Source organism: Crotalus tigris, unplaced genomic scaffold (assembly GCF_016545835.1).
Source record: "Crotalus tigris isolate CLP2741 ecotype Arizona unplaced genomic scaffold, ASM1654583v1 scf7180000018525.42219311030:4301911, whole genome shotgun sequence".
NCBI classification, from domain to species: Eukaryota; Metazoa; Chordata; class Lepidosauria; order Squamata; family Viperidae; genus Crotalus; species Crotalus tigris.
The window spans coordinates 3,075,260-3,089,358 of record NW_024097057.1 but is presented as its reverse complement, the minus strand read 5'-3'; the positions used below and the strand labels follow the sequence as shown (position 1 = coordinate 3,089,358).

At 45.8% G+C, this 14,099-nt stretch overlaps 1 protein-coding gene across 4 annotated transcripts in view; it reads left to right on the top strand.

Moving 5' to 3' along the window:
- The window catches only part of DOK4 (docking protein 4), a 38,524-nt gene that overhangs the window by 17,806 nt on the left and 6,619 nt on the right, over positions 1 to 14,099 (top strand). For 3 of the 4 annotated variants that reach the window (XM_039353748.1, XM_039353749.1, XM_039353750.1), the window contains exons 3-7: positions 8,041 to 8,148; positions 9,725 to 9,839; positions 9,989 to 10,108; positions 11,474 to 11,663; positions 13,348 to 13,489. In XM_039353748.1, coding sequence (XP_039209682.1) covers positions 8,041 to 8,148; positions 9,725 to 9,839; positions 9,989 to 10,108; positions 11,474 to 11,663; positions 13,348 to 13,489 — 675 coding nt within the window. The remainder of the gene's footprint in view (positions 1 to 8,040; positions 8,149 to 9,724; positions 9,840 to 9,988; positions 10,109 to 11,473; positions 11,664 to 13,347; positions 13,490 to 14,099) is intronic. The other variant, XM_039353751.1, reaches the window with a different exon arrangement.

Here is a 14,099-nt window from a genome sequence, read left to right as displayed (position 1 = left end):
GCAGCCAGCTGCATTAGGGGTTGTTAGGCTGAACGATGTTGCCGTAGGAAATGACTTGCTGATGCTTTTAAAACAAGGATGCAAAATTTATGGGTAGCCACCCTTGGCTGTGTGCCTAACACTCTCTCTGTTATGTTACAAATAATAAGGAGGAGAACATTTTAACCACAGGGGGGATGCCCGTGCAGTCAGAAGGAGCTTGGTCCTTTCTGAGTGGTTTTCGAAGAACGTGCGATTTCCAAAGCCAGCAAACGTGTTTAGGTTTAAGCCTGTCAGCAAAAAGCACGAGATGAAAACATCGGAATATTTGCTACTGTCTGCCTTCTATAGAGGCGGTGAGGATCAATGTGAAGTGTTTGGCATTTGGCTGACTATTTCTTTTTGGGAAGGACACGTTTAGAGCATTTCAAGGCTTAAATGGATTAAGGCAGGGGAAGCACGCCTTCTCCTGAAGATGTTTCCCTCAAATTTGAGGTTGAGCAGGGGGCTGGACTAGAAGGCCTCCAAGGTCCCTTCCAGCTTCTATTCTTCTCTACTCTACTCTACTCTACTCTACTCTACTCTACTCTACTCTACTCTACTCTTGTACACTCATCAGCTTTATCTTCAGGTCAACCCAATGAAGTGGATTCAGACTGAATCGTACGATTTCCTTAAATCTGATTTTATGGTGAATCTGAATTTGGAGATTGTGTGGTTATAGAAATAGTCACAGGCTGCATGGAATCTCCAGAACCTTATCTGGGGTTCACCTCACCAGTCTTGGGTGGTGGAAACAGTGGGATTTTGTCTGATTTTTTGTGAGTTTTAAAGGGAGCAATTTGGCCAGACTGATGCAATAGATGAGACCAAAACCCAAGAAAGTCCATTATGATTTAGCTTTATCCCAAAGTATCAGCCAAGTTGCCAGAATGTAGCTGTCCACAGCATCTGTTTGCATTGTGTAGAGTAGGTAGTGACCCGTGTTGCAGAAATATTAAATAGGAGGACGGTGCCCATTTATTAGGGTGGGGTGGTGCCACACGTCCACTATAACAATGTTTCTCAACCATGGCATCTTTAAGGCAGGTGGATTTAAACTCAGAATTCCCCAACCATCAAGTCTGATGTCAGAACATTACAAGCCCCATTAGCTTGGCAAGCTGCAGTTGTTCAAACTAGGATACTGGCAGCCAATCCGTGAGTTCTATGATAGACAGGCTACCTTTTTCCAGTCCTTCTTTCCTTCTGGCTCTATATCTTACAGAATTATAGAATGATAGAGCTGGAAGGGACCTTGGAGGTGTTCTAGTCCAACCCCTAGCTCAAGCAGTAGACTCTGTACCAGGGGTATCAAACTGCCGGCCCCTGGGCTGGATGCATCATAGCGAAAGCATCCCCACCCCATTGCCGGGAATGGCAAAAAAAGTGGCAATACGTCGCGACATGTCACGTGACGTTGCAAGTTTGACATCCCTGCTCTATCTTATTCTGGACAAATGGCTGTCCAATCTTTTCTTGAAAACCTCCAGTGATGGAGCACCCACAACTCCAGGAAGCAAGCCATTCCACCGATTAATTGTTCTCACTGCCAAGAAATTTCTCCTTCGTTCTAGGTTGCTTCTCTCTTTGATAATCTTCCATCCGTTACTCCTTGTCCTGCTCTCAGGTGCTTTGGAGAATAGGTGAAGGGCTCAATGGCAAAATGAATCAACTGTCTGGGTTTTGATGCTCTTAATTACTGGGTGAAGCTGGGTTTACTCTGTGCAGGGGGGGGGAAGGGGGGTTTCTGTTTGGGATTGCATCTAATCCACTGTGATTGGTTGTCTTTGTTAGCTGACTCCTTTTTAAAGTTCCCATAAGACATTAACCTTCCCATTGACCCAGTTAGGGCATTTTTTTTTTTAAAAAAGTATTGATTTTTAACAGGAGAGCACAAAGCATAGGATCAACCTTTATTCTTCGTTGAATTGATTTCCTTGGCCAAATTGGTGCCCTTAGATTTTTGTCTGTTTTTCAGCCAACGCAGCTGATTCAGCATTTGCCTCTTTTACAATCTTGCATAAAACACAGTTTAAAGCTGACATATAGAAATTAACTAGAGGGTGAATCCTGCGATTGACGGTGTTTTACTCGTCTTCATATCTTTACGGAGGGAATTCTACTTATATTAGGGTGTTGAGGAGAATGGAGCAGTTAACATTTCACCTCCGCTATGCTTTAAGGGATTGATTCTGGGAGACACTTAGGTTTTGTGGAAAGGTATGCCCGTCATGGGATTGCAAACCAAAATAAAATGGAAAATCAGTGGCCCTCTTCTCTCTAGTGTGGCAGATTGGCAGAGAAAAATATTGGTGGCACTTGAGATAGGAAAAAAAAATGACCAAGGCAGATTCATTTGTGGCATAGAATTGATAACCGGGGGAAAAAAAAGCTTGGTTATTCAGTTTTAATTCACACTGAATTCAGATTCTCAAAATATTTTTCAGTTATCCTGGGGAGGAATTCCACCAGGAGATTGAAGAGTAATTCATTTTTCTTCAAATTGCAGATTGGGAGACCTGAGTGGGCGGAACTGCATAGTTGTAGAAAATCATGCGTAAATTCATGACGGGTGGGACCTGGAGCAAATCAAGTTTTTATTTTTGAACCCCACAACCTTAGATTGGGGTGCAGAAGGAGGGCTCTCCCCCCTGCACCAGCACCACCCCGCACTGTTGGCAATGTTGTTGAAAAATCACCAGATTCAGCCTCCAAAATCCAAGTTACGATTCGATGGCAGTAAAGAGAAATAGGATTTTTTTTCTTTAAAATATTGCTTTAGTACCCAAAAAGCAGGGGAAAAGAAACCTCAAAGAGAAATGAAAGCAAAAACAAAACAAGAACACTTCATTTTTAAAAAAAAGGCAGCCCTATTTTTAAACACAACTTTAGAACTTAGACTATCGATTAGTCTTTCCATTATGGAGATTGATAGACGGTTCATGAGTAAAGTTGGGACGCAGATCGTCCCTCTAAGGTTATACATCCAGATGGCCTCCCTCCTCTTTCTCTGATAAAATGAGATTTCTGTCTGTGTGCTGTGGCCCCTGCAAAATAAACATGTACTTTCTCAGACAAAGCAAGGACCCACATCGTTGGCATATAATTTAGCATCACATCCTAAAATCATTTTAGTCTTCCTGAAACTATATATTAACAAACGTCACGATAATAAACCCAAAGGGGACGTGGAGGGGCAAGCATTGTAGGGCCTGTTTATAAAACACAGTTGCAACGTCTTGATGCAAGCCCAGGCCAATTGTGCAAGTAGTCCTTGACTTACAGTCACAATTGGGAACAGGATTTCTGTTGCTAAACATGTCAATTGTTACGTCGGTTGCGTCTGATTTTATGACCTTTTTTTGGCCATGGTTGTTAAGCGAATCCTGCAATTGTTAAGCAAATCCGGCTTGTTCCATTGACTTTGTTTGTTGGAAGCCAGCTGGCAAGCTCACAAATAGTGATCACATGATGCTGCAACAGTTGTAAGTACACATTGGTTGCCAACCACCCAAATTTTGATCACAGGCCTGTGGGGATACTGCAACAATCCCGCTGCAAGGACCAGTTGCAAGTCATTTTTTTCCATGCTGTTATAACTTCCAAGGATGGTTGTAAGTCAAAGATCACCTGTAGGAAGAAGGACCAGACCCATCGGTGCCTATGCTGTCCCTCAGTGGAATTCTGGGAGTTGAAGTCCACAAGTCATAAAAGGGCCAAGTTTGAAGACCCCTGGTAATAGGGTTTCCTGCTTGAGCAGGGGGGTGGACTAGAAGACCTCCAAGGTCCCTTCCAATTCTGTTATTCTGTTCGTCCAGTGACAGGGAGGTGGCCCAAAATGGCATAACAGCTCTGCATTTTCACCTGTGATCTTGCAGCACTTTGCAAAATCAAGGTAAATTAGCCTCTGCTTTGGGGATACCTGCAAAACCAGGAGACAGGACCCCTGCCCAAACAGGTTGCTGGGCCTTTCATTAAGCCAGGGAAATTCCTGAGCGGCAAGGGAAGAGGCTCCCAAGAGAGTTGAGGGGAAGAGTGGAGCCATCCAGGGCTGCTTACCTAAGGCAAAATTTCTTTTGGGTCCTCCCAGCTCACTCTTTATTCACCCAGGTAGGCAATATCCAAGCTGTGAAGGCTCTTTCCCAGACTCTGTTTGCTGAACCAGCGCTCTCCAAAAGCTGAAACCAGCCCCGTGGCTAGCTCCTAACGAGAGGGAAGGAAACCTCCTCCGTGGGGACGGACCATGTTGCTGCTGGATCCCACGGGAAGCATCTTCTGGGAAGCTCCTACTGGGAGCTGGGCAGGTGGCATCTGGCCTGGCCTTTGAAGTCCCCGATTGAGGCTTGGCTGGCAGACGGTTAGCTGAAAGGTGTTTCCTTTTAAGAAGGGGTCTTTTCAAAGGACCGAGCTGGCTGGGCTGGGGGAGTGTGCTTGCCGGAAACACTGCTGCACGCAAGCAGACATTGCCCTCCCCAGGGACTGGGTTAATCTCTGGCAGAGCTTTGGAGAAGGAACAGCTTCCTATTCAATCAGGAGACTCTATATCAGGGGTAGTCAACCTTGGCTCTTTTGTGACTCGTGGACTTCAATTCCCAGAATTGAATATGCTGGCTCAGGAATTCTGGGAGTTGAAGTCCACGAGTCACAAAAGAGCCAAGGTTGACTACCCCTGCTCTATATCATTTCAGATAGGTGGTTGTCCAGTCTTTTCTTAAAAGCCTCCAGTGATGAAGCACCTACAACTTTTGAAGGCAAAGTCAGATAATTGATGATTTTTCCTTCAGCACCATATCAGATCTATCAAGCTGGCTTTTCCCCCGCAAATAATTTGTCGTCTGGCTATGAAGGGGAATATCTGTTCCAGTCTAAGCTTTAATTGGCTTCAGTTATTATATAGAGCAGCATTTCTCAAGCTTGGCAAGTTTCAGATGGGTTTTAGTTCAACTCCCAAAATGCATTTGGGGACACCAGGATGGAGACGTCCAATGTAAGCCTAGTGATTCCATGGTGCTGCCTTCTGACTACAGGTAGTCCTTGACTTATGACCACAACTGAGTGCAAAAATTCTGTTGTTAAGTGAGACATTGGTTCAGTGAGCTTTGCCCCATTTTACGACCTTTAACCTTCCGTAAGTACGAAAAATGGTCATAAGTCATTTTTTTCAGTGCCGTTGTAACTTTGAACGGTCACTAAATGAACTGGTGTAAGCCGGGGACTACCTGAAGTGTGGTGATCAGATGGCTTTCTCACCTAGCCTGGATTTGCCCTTCCTCCAGCAATTTTGACCTTCCTTCTGGAGATCCCAAGAAGGCGAAAACTTCAAAGCTGGAGGTCACGTGCCCTGAGCTTGGCAAGCTTCTGCAGTACACTAATTGCTTTCTTTCTTTAATGGACTGAGCATCCTATGAATAAAACAGACTCAAGGAGCTCTGCAAATGGAAAGCGTCAGCACGTCCAGGCAGCCAAAGTTGGTCTAGGAAAGAGAAGTCAACGAGTGGAGGCTGGGAGCAGGTGTCTGGCAGGCTAAAAGCCCCACGCTGTGTCTCACTCATTTTGGCCATGTCAGGTGGGGGGAATTCACTGGACAAAGCAATTATGCACTGGAATTCCTTGTGTGTGCAACCACACTTGGCCAATAAAGACTAAAGAAAGAATTATGCTTGGAAGAATTATTGGTAAAAGAAAGCCAGGCCACCAAAGAACACAATGGCTGGACACTATCAAAACAGGCACCAGCTGGAGCACAGAACAACTCAAAGAAGTAGCGTAAGATCAGAAGATGTGGAGGGACCTGGCTCAGAGAATTGCCAAGAGTTGGACCCGACTGAAGGAATAACTCCATTCTGGTTGATGGTTGGCCAAAGCTTGGGTTGATGGTTGAGCCCACCCAGGAAAAATTTGCCTTCCTCTGCCAAGGGCCTACCACCAGCTGAGGAAACGGTTGGCTTTGGAAGTAGAAAACAAAGGCCCAATCCTGATTAATCTGTAGCCTGCTGGTGCAGCCTCTCGGTTTTGTTTCATGCCCTTTGGGGGTCTCTCCAAATCCTGCTTATGGTCCCAGGGTGCTGTCAGTCAGGCGATTCCTTCTGCTTGCACTGCAAGGAAAATGCCACGATTTGCTTCTGTGATGGATCAATTCTCTACAAATGCAGGAAAACAAAGGCTGGCTACACATTTGAGAAGCAGCGTTTGTGCTGGGGATGAGGTTGGAGATGGGCCACAGGGTCTCCTCTCAAATCCCCCTTCAAGCACAAAGGGTGCTGCGGGAATTGGGGGACAGCCGTGCTTTCTCACCAAGTTGCTGCTGGGGAGAATAAAATTAGGAGACACCCTTCCCATAAAGGTGTCCTTTGGCTTCAAGAGAATAACAAGGATATAAATGCGACATCCTTGAAAGCAAATGAAAAATCCACAAAATGTGATTTTAGGACAACCACAAGGAGAAATTGTAACTATGGAGCGAAGATTAGTCTGGCGCCATTTCCCAGCATTTTGAGGTTCGCATCCTATACTGTTTACCAAATGGTAAAGTTAAAATGGATCTTAAGGCTTCGTCCTAATTGATCTGGTGACTTAATGGATGCATCCTAATAGTTTTCTTGGGAGGGATGGAGTTGTGGCTTGCCATAATCTTCGTCTGGTGGAGGCTAAACCCTGGGATTTCGTGGGAAGCTCCCTTTCAAATACCAGCTGGGTCCACCTCTTCCGAGACCAACCAAGGTTGGAGAGATACTGCCATCTACTGAAGCCAAACAGACCTATCTGGGGTTTTTTTGTGTTGTTGTTTTTGAGTCACGCCACCCTTCCACGTGTGTGATATGCTCGTGTGTGGTGTGCTTGTCCCCCTAAGGTGGCTCTTCACCACCATTCCTGCTATGAAGCTTGATGTCCTCCACCCACATTCTGGGCTACAGGCAATCCTAGATTTACAAAACTTTGTTTAATGATTGTTCAAACGGCACTGAAAAAATTGACTCCTGACAGTTTCTCACACTTATGAATGTTGCAGCCTCCCCAGGGTCATGTGATCAAAATTCAGAGGCTTGGCAGCTGCTTCCTATCGATGATGGTTGCAGCGTCCCGGGGTCACGTGATCCCTCTTGGTAACCTTCCGACAAGCAAAGTCAATGTGGAAGCCAGGTTCGCTTAACAAACGTGTTACTAACTGAGCAACTTCAGTGCCATCACATCGTCATGAGCTTATTGCAATGGACAGTTTGCATCGGTTGGATAATGACATTTGATGCAAGTACGGATGTCCCTTCGGTTGGCTGTTGATGTCATGAGGTGCCTGCCTGGCCTTGTCTAGGCCATCCTTTAGGCTCCTTTGGGCTTTTGGAGACTTGGCCCTGACTTAGGGATCTCAGTGCTATTTAATCTGATATAGTATAAAATTAGATATTAAACTAGAGGGCAAGAGACTGGCTATCCATGGTGGTCAAGGGCAGTTCAGTGAATGGTTAACATTTAGAAATGCCTTCCTCTGAGCTATCAGATGATGGGCATCGTAATGCAATATTCCTGGAATGACTAGATTGCTAGAAAGTCTTTCTCAGCTTCGGCAACTTGTGGGCTTCACCTCCCAGAACTCAGCAGCCAGCCATGCTGGCTGGGGAATTCTGGGAAGAGAAGTCCACGCATCTTAAAGTTACCAAGGTTGAGAAACACTGGTGTAACAGCCTCCCCAGATTCTGGGAAGGTGAATTGGGAAATGAAACTAGTGCAAAAAAGATTCTGTGAAATTAATGACTTTGGATTCCCAACGCTTGCCAATCCTATGAATGATTCATAGTCATATGCATAAAAGCACACTTAATATTTAGGGCACTTGAAGATGTTGGAACACCCAACATATGGCCACGTCAGGATTTCTGTGTAGGTGCACAATGCAAATATATTCCTGATGTATGTCCAACTCTGCAAGACGGCTGGTGGGACATTGCTTTCTTGAGTTGTACCTTGCTTATATAAACACACCTTCTTTCCTCCTTCTCCCTCCCCTTTCTCTCTTTGACTCAGATTTACCGGCGTTGCTGGCTGGTGTTTCGGAAATCTTCCAGCAAAGGTCCCCAGAGGTTGGAAAAATACCCAGATGAGAAGTCAGTGTGTTTACGTGGGTGCCCAAAGGTAAGGTCCTCACCAACTTGCGTGATCTAGAACAGCCATTTCCAACTTCCTTCCAGATGTCTTAGGACTATACCTCACCAGCAGTATCATCCAAAGATATCTGGAATAATCCGTATTAACTTAATGAAGCTTTAGTAAGGCCACATCTGGAATACTACATCCAGTTTTGGTCACCACATTACAGACAAGATGCTGAGACTTTGGAAAAAGTGCAGAAAAAAGCAACTGAGATGACTAAAGGCCTGGAGATTAAAACATATGAAAAAGCTTGTGGGAATTGGGTATAGCTAGTCTAGGGAAAAGAAGGACTGTGGGGACATGATAACTGTTCAAGTATTTGAGGGGCTACCACAAAGAAGAGGAGGTCAGCTTATTCTCCAAAGCACCAGAAGACAAGACAAGAAACATGGATGGAAACTAATCAAGGAGAGAAGCAACCTGGAATTAAGGAGAAATTTCTCAACAGTGAGGGCAATTAACCATTGGAACATCTTGGCCTCCAAAAGTTGTGGGTGCTCCATCACTGGAGGTTTTTAAGAAGAGACTAGACAAGAAAAGGTATAGGATGGAGGGCATTGGGGAGTGCCCCTGCCCCCTTCTGAGAATGGTAGGATCAGACAGACTCCTCCTCAGAGCCAATTTGCAATTTGCCTGCTCCAATTCAGCATCATTGCCTCATTCGGTGACATTCTCATTACCATTCAATGCTTCCCTGGGGCACCATTGAGGTTTGTGTGACGGTGCCGGCTGGAAAAACATACTCGCCCAAGGGAACCATTGGAGCAAAAATAACCTTGTTTATGTGTTACAGGGAATGGTCCTTTCATAATATCCCTTCTCACTGCCAGTGTGTGCTGGCTTCTTTGGTGACTTCCAAAGCTCTCGGCCACCTGCCTTTGACCCAAACTCTGTGCATCCCGAGCCCCTTCGGGTGCCCTCAGCCTCCTAGAAAATGGAGCCAAGTCTGTAGTTCCCTGCCCCATGAGCTTGAGGATTTCTCTCCAGTCCAGCCTAAGGCTCTTCTGGCCAAAATGGTACCAGATTCACTTGCCTTAAGGAGATCCTAAGTGGCAAAGTTGTTCCTGGTGGCTTTGAGAGCACAAAACCGGGAAGTGATTTGGCACCGCCTTCTGGAACCCAGCCTGATCTCCCATCCAAGTACTAAGTGGATCCATCCATTGCCTAGCTTTTGAAAATCACCAAGGCCAACCAGATATTCACTCCAAACTCAGCCAAGGCTGGTAACTCTGAAATAATCAATGGTTTTCAAACTCATTCAAATTCGAAAGCTGGAATAGTTGAAAATAAAGAAATCTAGTTCCAGTGGCTTATCCCAGCGTCTATCATCCCTTCTACCCGTGCCCTTTGGATGTCCTTGGATAATGGTCCAAGAAGCCAAGCATAACTAAACTGTTTATCCTTTTCTTTGGGCTGGTAACCTTCTCCAGAAGAGCATCGCCAGTCATAAGACAGCTGGGGGGGGGGCACCAAGTTAGGGCAAATAGTAGCAGAACATGCTGGAAGGTACCTCAAAAATAAAAAGGAGCTTTCATACAGAATCTGGCTTTTCCTCCAGGTCACAGAGATCAGCAACGTGAAATGTATCACGAGGCTGCCCAAGGAGACCAAACGACAAGCTGTTGCCATCATATTTATGGACGACTCAGCTCGGACGTTCACCTGTGAATCAGGTAGAGGCTGCTGCTAGAACGGCAGAATTTCTAGTTGCTTTGGGGCAACGGCTGACAAAGTCGGATGGGATCGGGTGGGGTTGCGTTGAATAATAACCATGAGCCTGAATGAGCTGTTTGCCGACAAAGGACATCTGTTGTCTTCGCAGAGCTGGAAGCCGAGGAATGGTACAAAACATTGTCCGTTGAATGCCTGGGGGCACGGCTCAACGACATCAGCCTTGGCGAGCCAGATCTGCTGGCGCCTGGAGTTCAATGTGAGCAAACAGGTAAGGCAGGTGCCCTTCCTTGGCCAGTCCAAACCTAGGAGGCAGGCCCCAAGGATTCGGGGCTAGGTGCACTCTTTGGGTTTGATGCAGCCTTCAGACCTGCCATCGCCAAACCGTAATTTTCTAGGTGCTGTCTAGAAGGGGAACATTCTATAAGGAGTGGAGCCATCCTGTTCATTGCATTTAATGCCATTTGGGCTAAAGTAAAACGAAATGAGAAGTTTGCTTTTGTCCACCCAAAGGTTTCTTGGGTGCCAGTCCTCCCTCCCCTCCCCCTCCCCACCTACTTTTGAAGGCCATCCATGGTGTGATTCCTGAAGACCCCAGGTGGTCATCATCCTAAAAGATCCATGTGCCTCTGTCTTGGAAAGAGGAAGAATGGACTTTGAAGCTGATGGAGCTGGCTGAGTTGGCAAAAGTGACTGCTCTGGTCAAAGATGATAATGAATAAATTGCTTGCGACATGGAGGCCAGTGTTAGATTTCTTACAAGATAAAGAGAAAAATCAACTTTTGATTTTGGGATCTAAGGATTCCATGTGATTTGATGAGAGAAATATTGGGGTTAGGGTTAAGGTTAGATTTTTTAAAAAATTAAAATTATTCATATTTGACAATGACATGTTAGATTAAAATTGGGAAAAGAAAATAATATGAGTATTGGGTTTTTTTTAGTGTTGACTATTAGTATTTTATGTTAATTTAAATATTCACTAGTCCTTGAAACTACTGAAAAAAGCTGGAGGTCAGTTTTGTTTTATATTTGCTCAGTGTATTTTTGATCATTTTTTTTCATCTGTCCCGTTATTCCCCTTTTCCCTTTTATGTTAATTTGTATCTTAACGTTTGTTTATGTAATATAGTAAAGATTCATTAAAAAAAAGTGGAAAAGAGATAGGGGGCAGGCAAACAGTGGAACCTGCAAACTGCTTTTTAAAAGGCTCAGGAAAAACAGTTGTTTGAAGAATTGTGGAAACCGTGCTGGGCAGCGAACACCGACAAAACACAGACACGGATCAAGAAGTGGGCCTTCACTAAGACTTCCATGGTAGTCAAAAACAAAGTGAAAGGGATCAAAATTAAAGTACAACCTCCAAGCTTGTGGGTGGTTTCCGAACGTTTCGTTACCAGGCTAGGTAACATCTTCAGCAGAGTTGAGGGGACGTCAGCGTCCATGTTCTTCTGTTTATCAGGGCTTCAGGTGTGGGTGTGTCAAGTGGGGGTCTTGTGAAGGTACAACTCCACACTTGGAGTCTGAGAAACGGAAGGGTGGAGGATTTTGCTGTTGCTCCGGGCAGGTGTTGGGTGGAAGACGGATGAAGGAGCATTGGGGGGTCCTGAGCCGTTTCTGTCTCTCCTTCTGCAGACCGGTTTAACGTCTTTCTCCTGCCCTGCCCCAACCTGGACATCTATGGCGAATGCAAGCTGCAGATCACCCATGAAAACATTTACCTCTGGGATATGCACAATCCCCGGGTCAAGCTCGTCTCCTGGCCCTTGTGTTCTCTGCGCCGCTACGGACGAGATGCCACACGCTTCACCTTTGAGGCTGGCCGGTATGTCTGCAGCTGACTCCTCTTGGAGTGTGTGTGTGTGTGTGTGTGTGTGTGTGTGTGTGTGTGTGTGTGTGTGTGTTGGGGTGGGGGTTGGTCTCTGTGTGGCAGATCTTCCTTTGGCCAGAAGGCAGGTCATCTTGAAGATGTTGGCGCGCAGGTTGAAGTGAAGTACCTGCAGGGTGCATGAAAGTATGGCTTTCCAAGTCCTGCGTCCTGGATAGGACGCAGAAGATCTGTAGATGATTTGGAAGCAGTCCTTCTCTTGGCTCAAGCCTGTTTTACATGGTTGCTTCAAGGCTATAAAGGAGCCATGGAAAATTCATGCCCGAGATGGGGCTGGAACTCACTGGATCCCGGTGGTTGGCCCAAAGTCACCCAGCCAGCTTTCGTGCCTAAGGTGGGACTAAACTAGAACTCTGGTGGTTGGCCCAAAGTCAGCAGTTTCAGTCTCTTCTGTACGAAGCCAAATCCCCACCTCCAGGACCTTTCAGCCTTCTGTTTTTGTAGGCCACGGTTGTTAATTTTTGCAAGTTGATTTAGATTAGTATTTCTCAACCTTGGCAACTTTTAAGATGTGTGGTTTTCAACTCCCGGGATTCTGGGAGTTGAACATATATCCTGAAGTTGCTAAGATTGTGAAGCACCAGTTTAGACTCTTCCCCGCCTGCATCTGTGAGTCCTCCAGCTAATTGCCATCTACAAAGGCAAGAAATAGGATCTTTCCTTTTATTCCAGACTTCCCTGACTCACTTAGCCTGGCTTTTTATACCACGATTGGAGGATTTTTCCAGCATCACCACACCCTGCTCTGAGGCAGTGGGACTCTGTTCTAACAATAAAACTGTTTTGCTGGCTGAGAAAGCAAAGGAATAATACTTTCCCCCCCCCACCAGCCAGAGGCAAAAACCTCCATTTCTCTCCTCCTTCGCTCTTCTGGGAGGAAGGACAAATCTGGGATCTGTTTAAAAGCTTAACCCCGTGCAATGAAGAATCAATGACCACCTCCTCAGTTGGGCCATGCATAACTCTTATTTCACTCTCTGTACAGCACTGTTATTGCTGGCTACCCCACCCCACAGTTTGCAAATCTTCTTCTAACTTTATTTGTAATCTGCTTTTAGTTCTTTGTTGTTGTTAGTTGCAAAGTCATGTCCGACCTATAGACAACGTTCCTCCAGGCCTTCCTGTCCTCTACCATCTTCTGGAGTCCCTTTAAGCTCAAGCCTACTGCTTCGGTGACTCCATCCAGCCACCTCCTTCTCTGTCGTCCCCTTCTTCTCTTGCCCTCAGTCTTCCCCAGCATCAGGCTCTTCTCCAGTGAGTCCTTCCTTCTCATTGGGTGGCCAAAGGACTTGAGTTTCAACTTCAGGATCTGGCCTTCTAAAGAGCAGTCGGGATTGATCTCCTCTAGGACTGACCGGTTGGATCGATGATTAATAAAGTATTGGCACAATCATGCTGTGACCAATCTAGGTAGTTTTAAAACTACATGCCGGGCTTGGGGGACAGTGATGTGAGTGGCGGGTAGGCTAAATCTACTAGGGTCCCCTGGCTTGGAAATGCACCACGTGTCCTGACAAAAAGAGAAGGGCGCCCATGAGTCCATGTACCCAGAGGGGGGGGGAGCGCAGGCCCCTTTTGCTGTAGTCTCCATCTTGATCTCTGGATATTTTTTGTTGCTTAGCAGGATGTGTGATGCAGGCGAAGGGCTGTACACCTTCCAGACCCAAGAGGGAGAAGAGATCTATCAGAGAGTGCACAGCGCCACTTTGACCATTGCTGAGCAGCACAAGCGTGTCCTGATGGAGATGGAGAAGAACGTGAGAGTGAGTGTCCCTGCCTGCCGGTGGAGGGGAAGGCAGACATCTTTCGGCTTTTGAACATCTTCCAAACATCTGGGGATCAATGAATGATCAGCTTCTCAAACCTGGAAACTTTAAACTAGGTGGAATTCAACTCCTTAGCCATTTTAAACTATGTGGACTTCCAACTCCCAGAATTCCTCAGCCAGAAATTCTGGGAGCTGAATTCCACCAACTTAAGAAACACTTGAGTTTCTTCTGGTCCCTGATGACTTTGGGAAGCCGGCAAGTTGTAGAAGGCTTTTTTCTTTAGAGATGGGAAGTCGCCGTCTGGAAATTACGGTCTCTTGAAAAACTGAGCTGTATAAATTGAGCCTACAGCTCACAAGAGAAATGGAAAAGGGGAGGGTCTGAGCTGGAAGGAAGGTTGTTTCTTGAGACCTCTTTCAAATATCATGGCGATGCTCGGTGTCATTTGTCTAACTCCATGTTTCTTAACTTTAGAAAGTTTGAACTGGTGGACTTCAACTTCCAGAACTCCCAACCAGCCATGCTGGGAGCTGAAGTTGCTGTGCTTGAGAAACTGGTCTAACAGCATGAATTTATATAAATATCTTAACTCACCTGCCGTGCC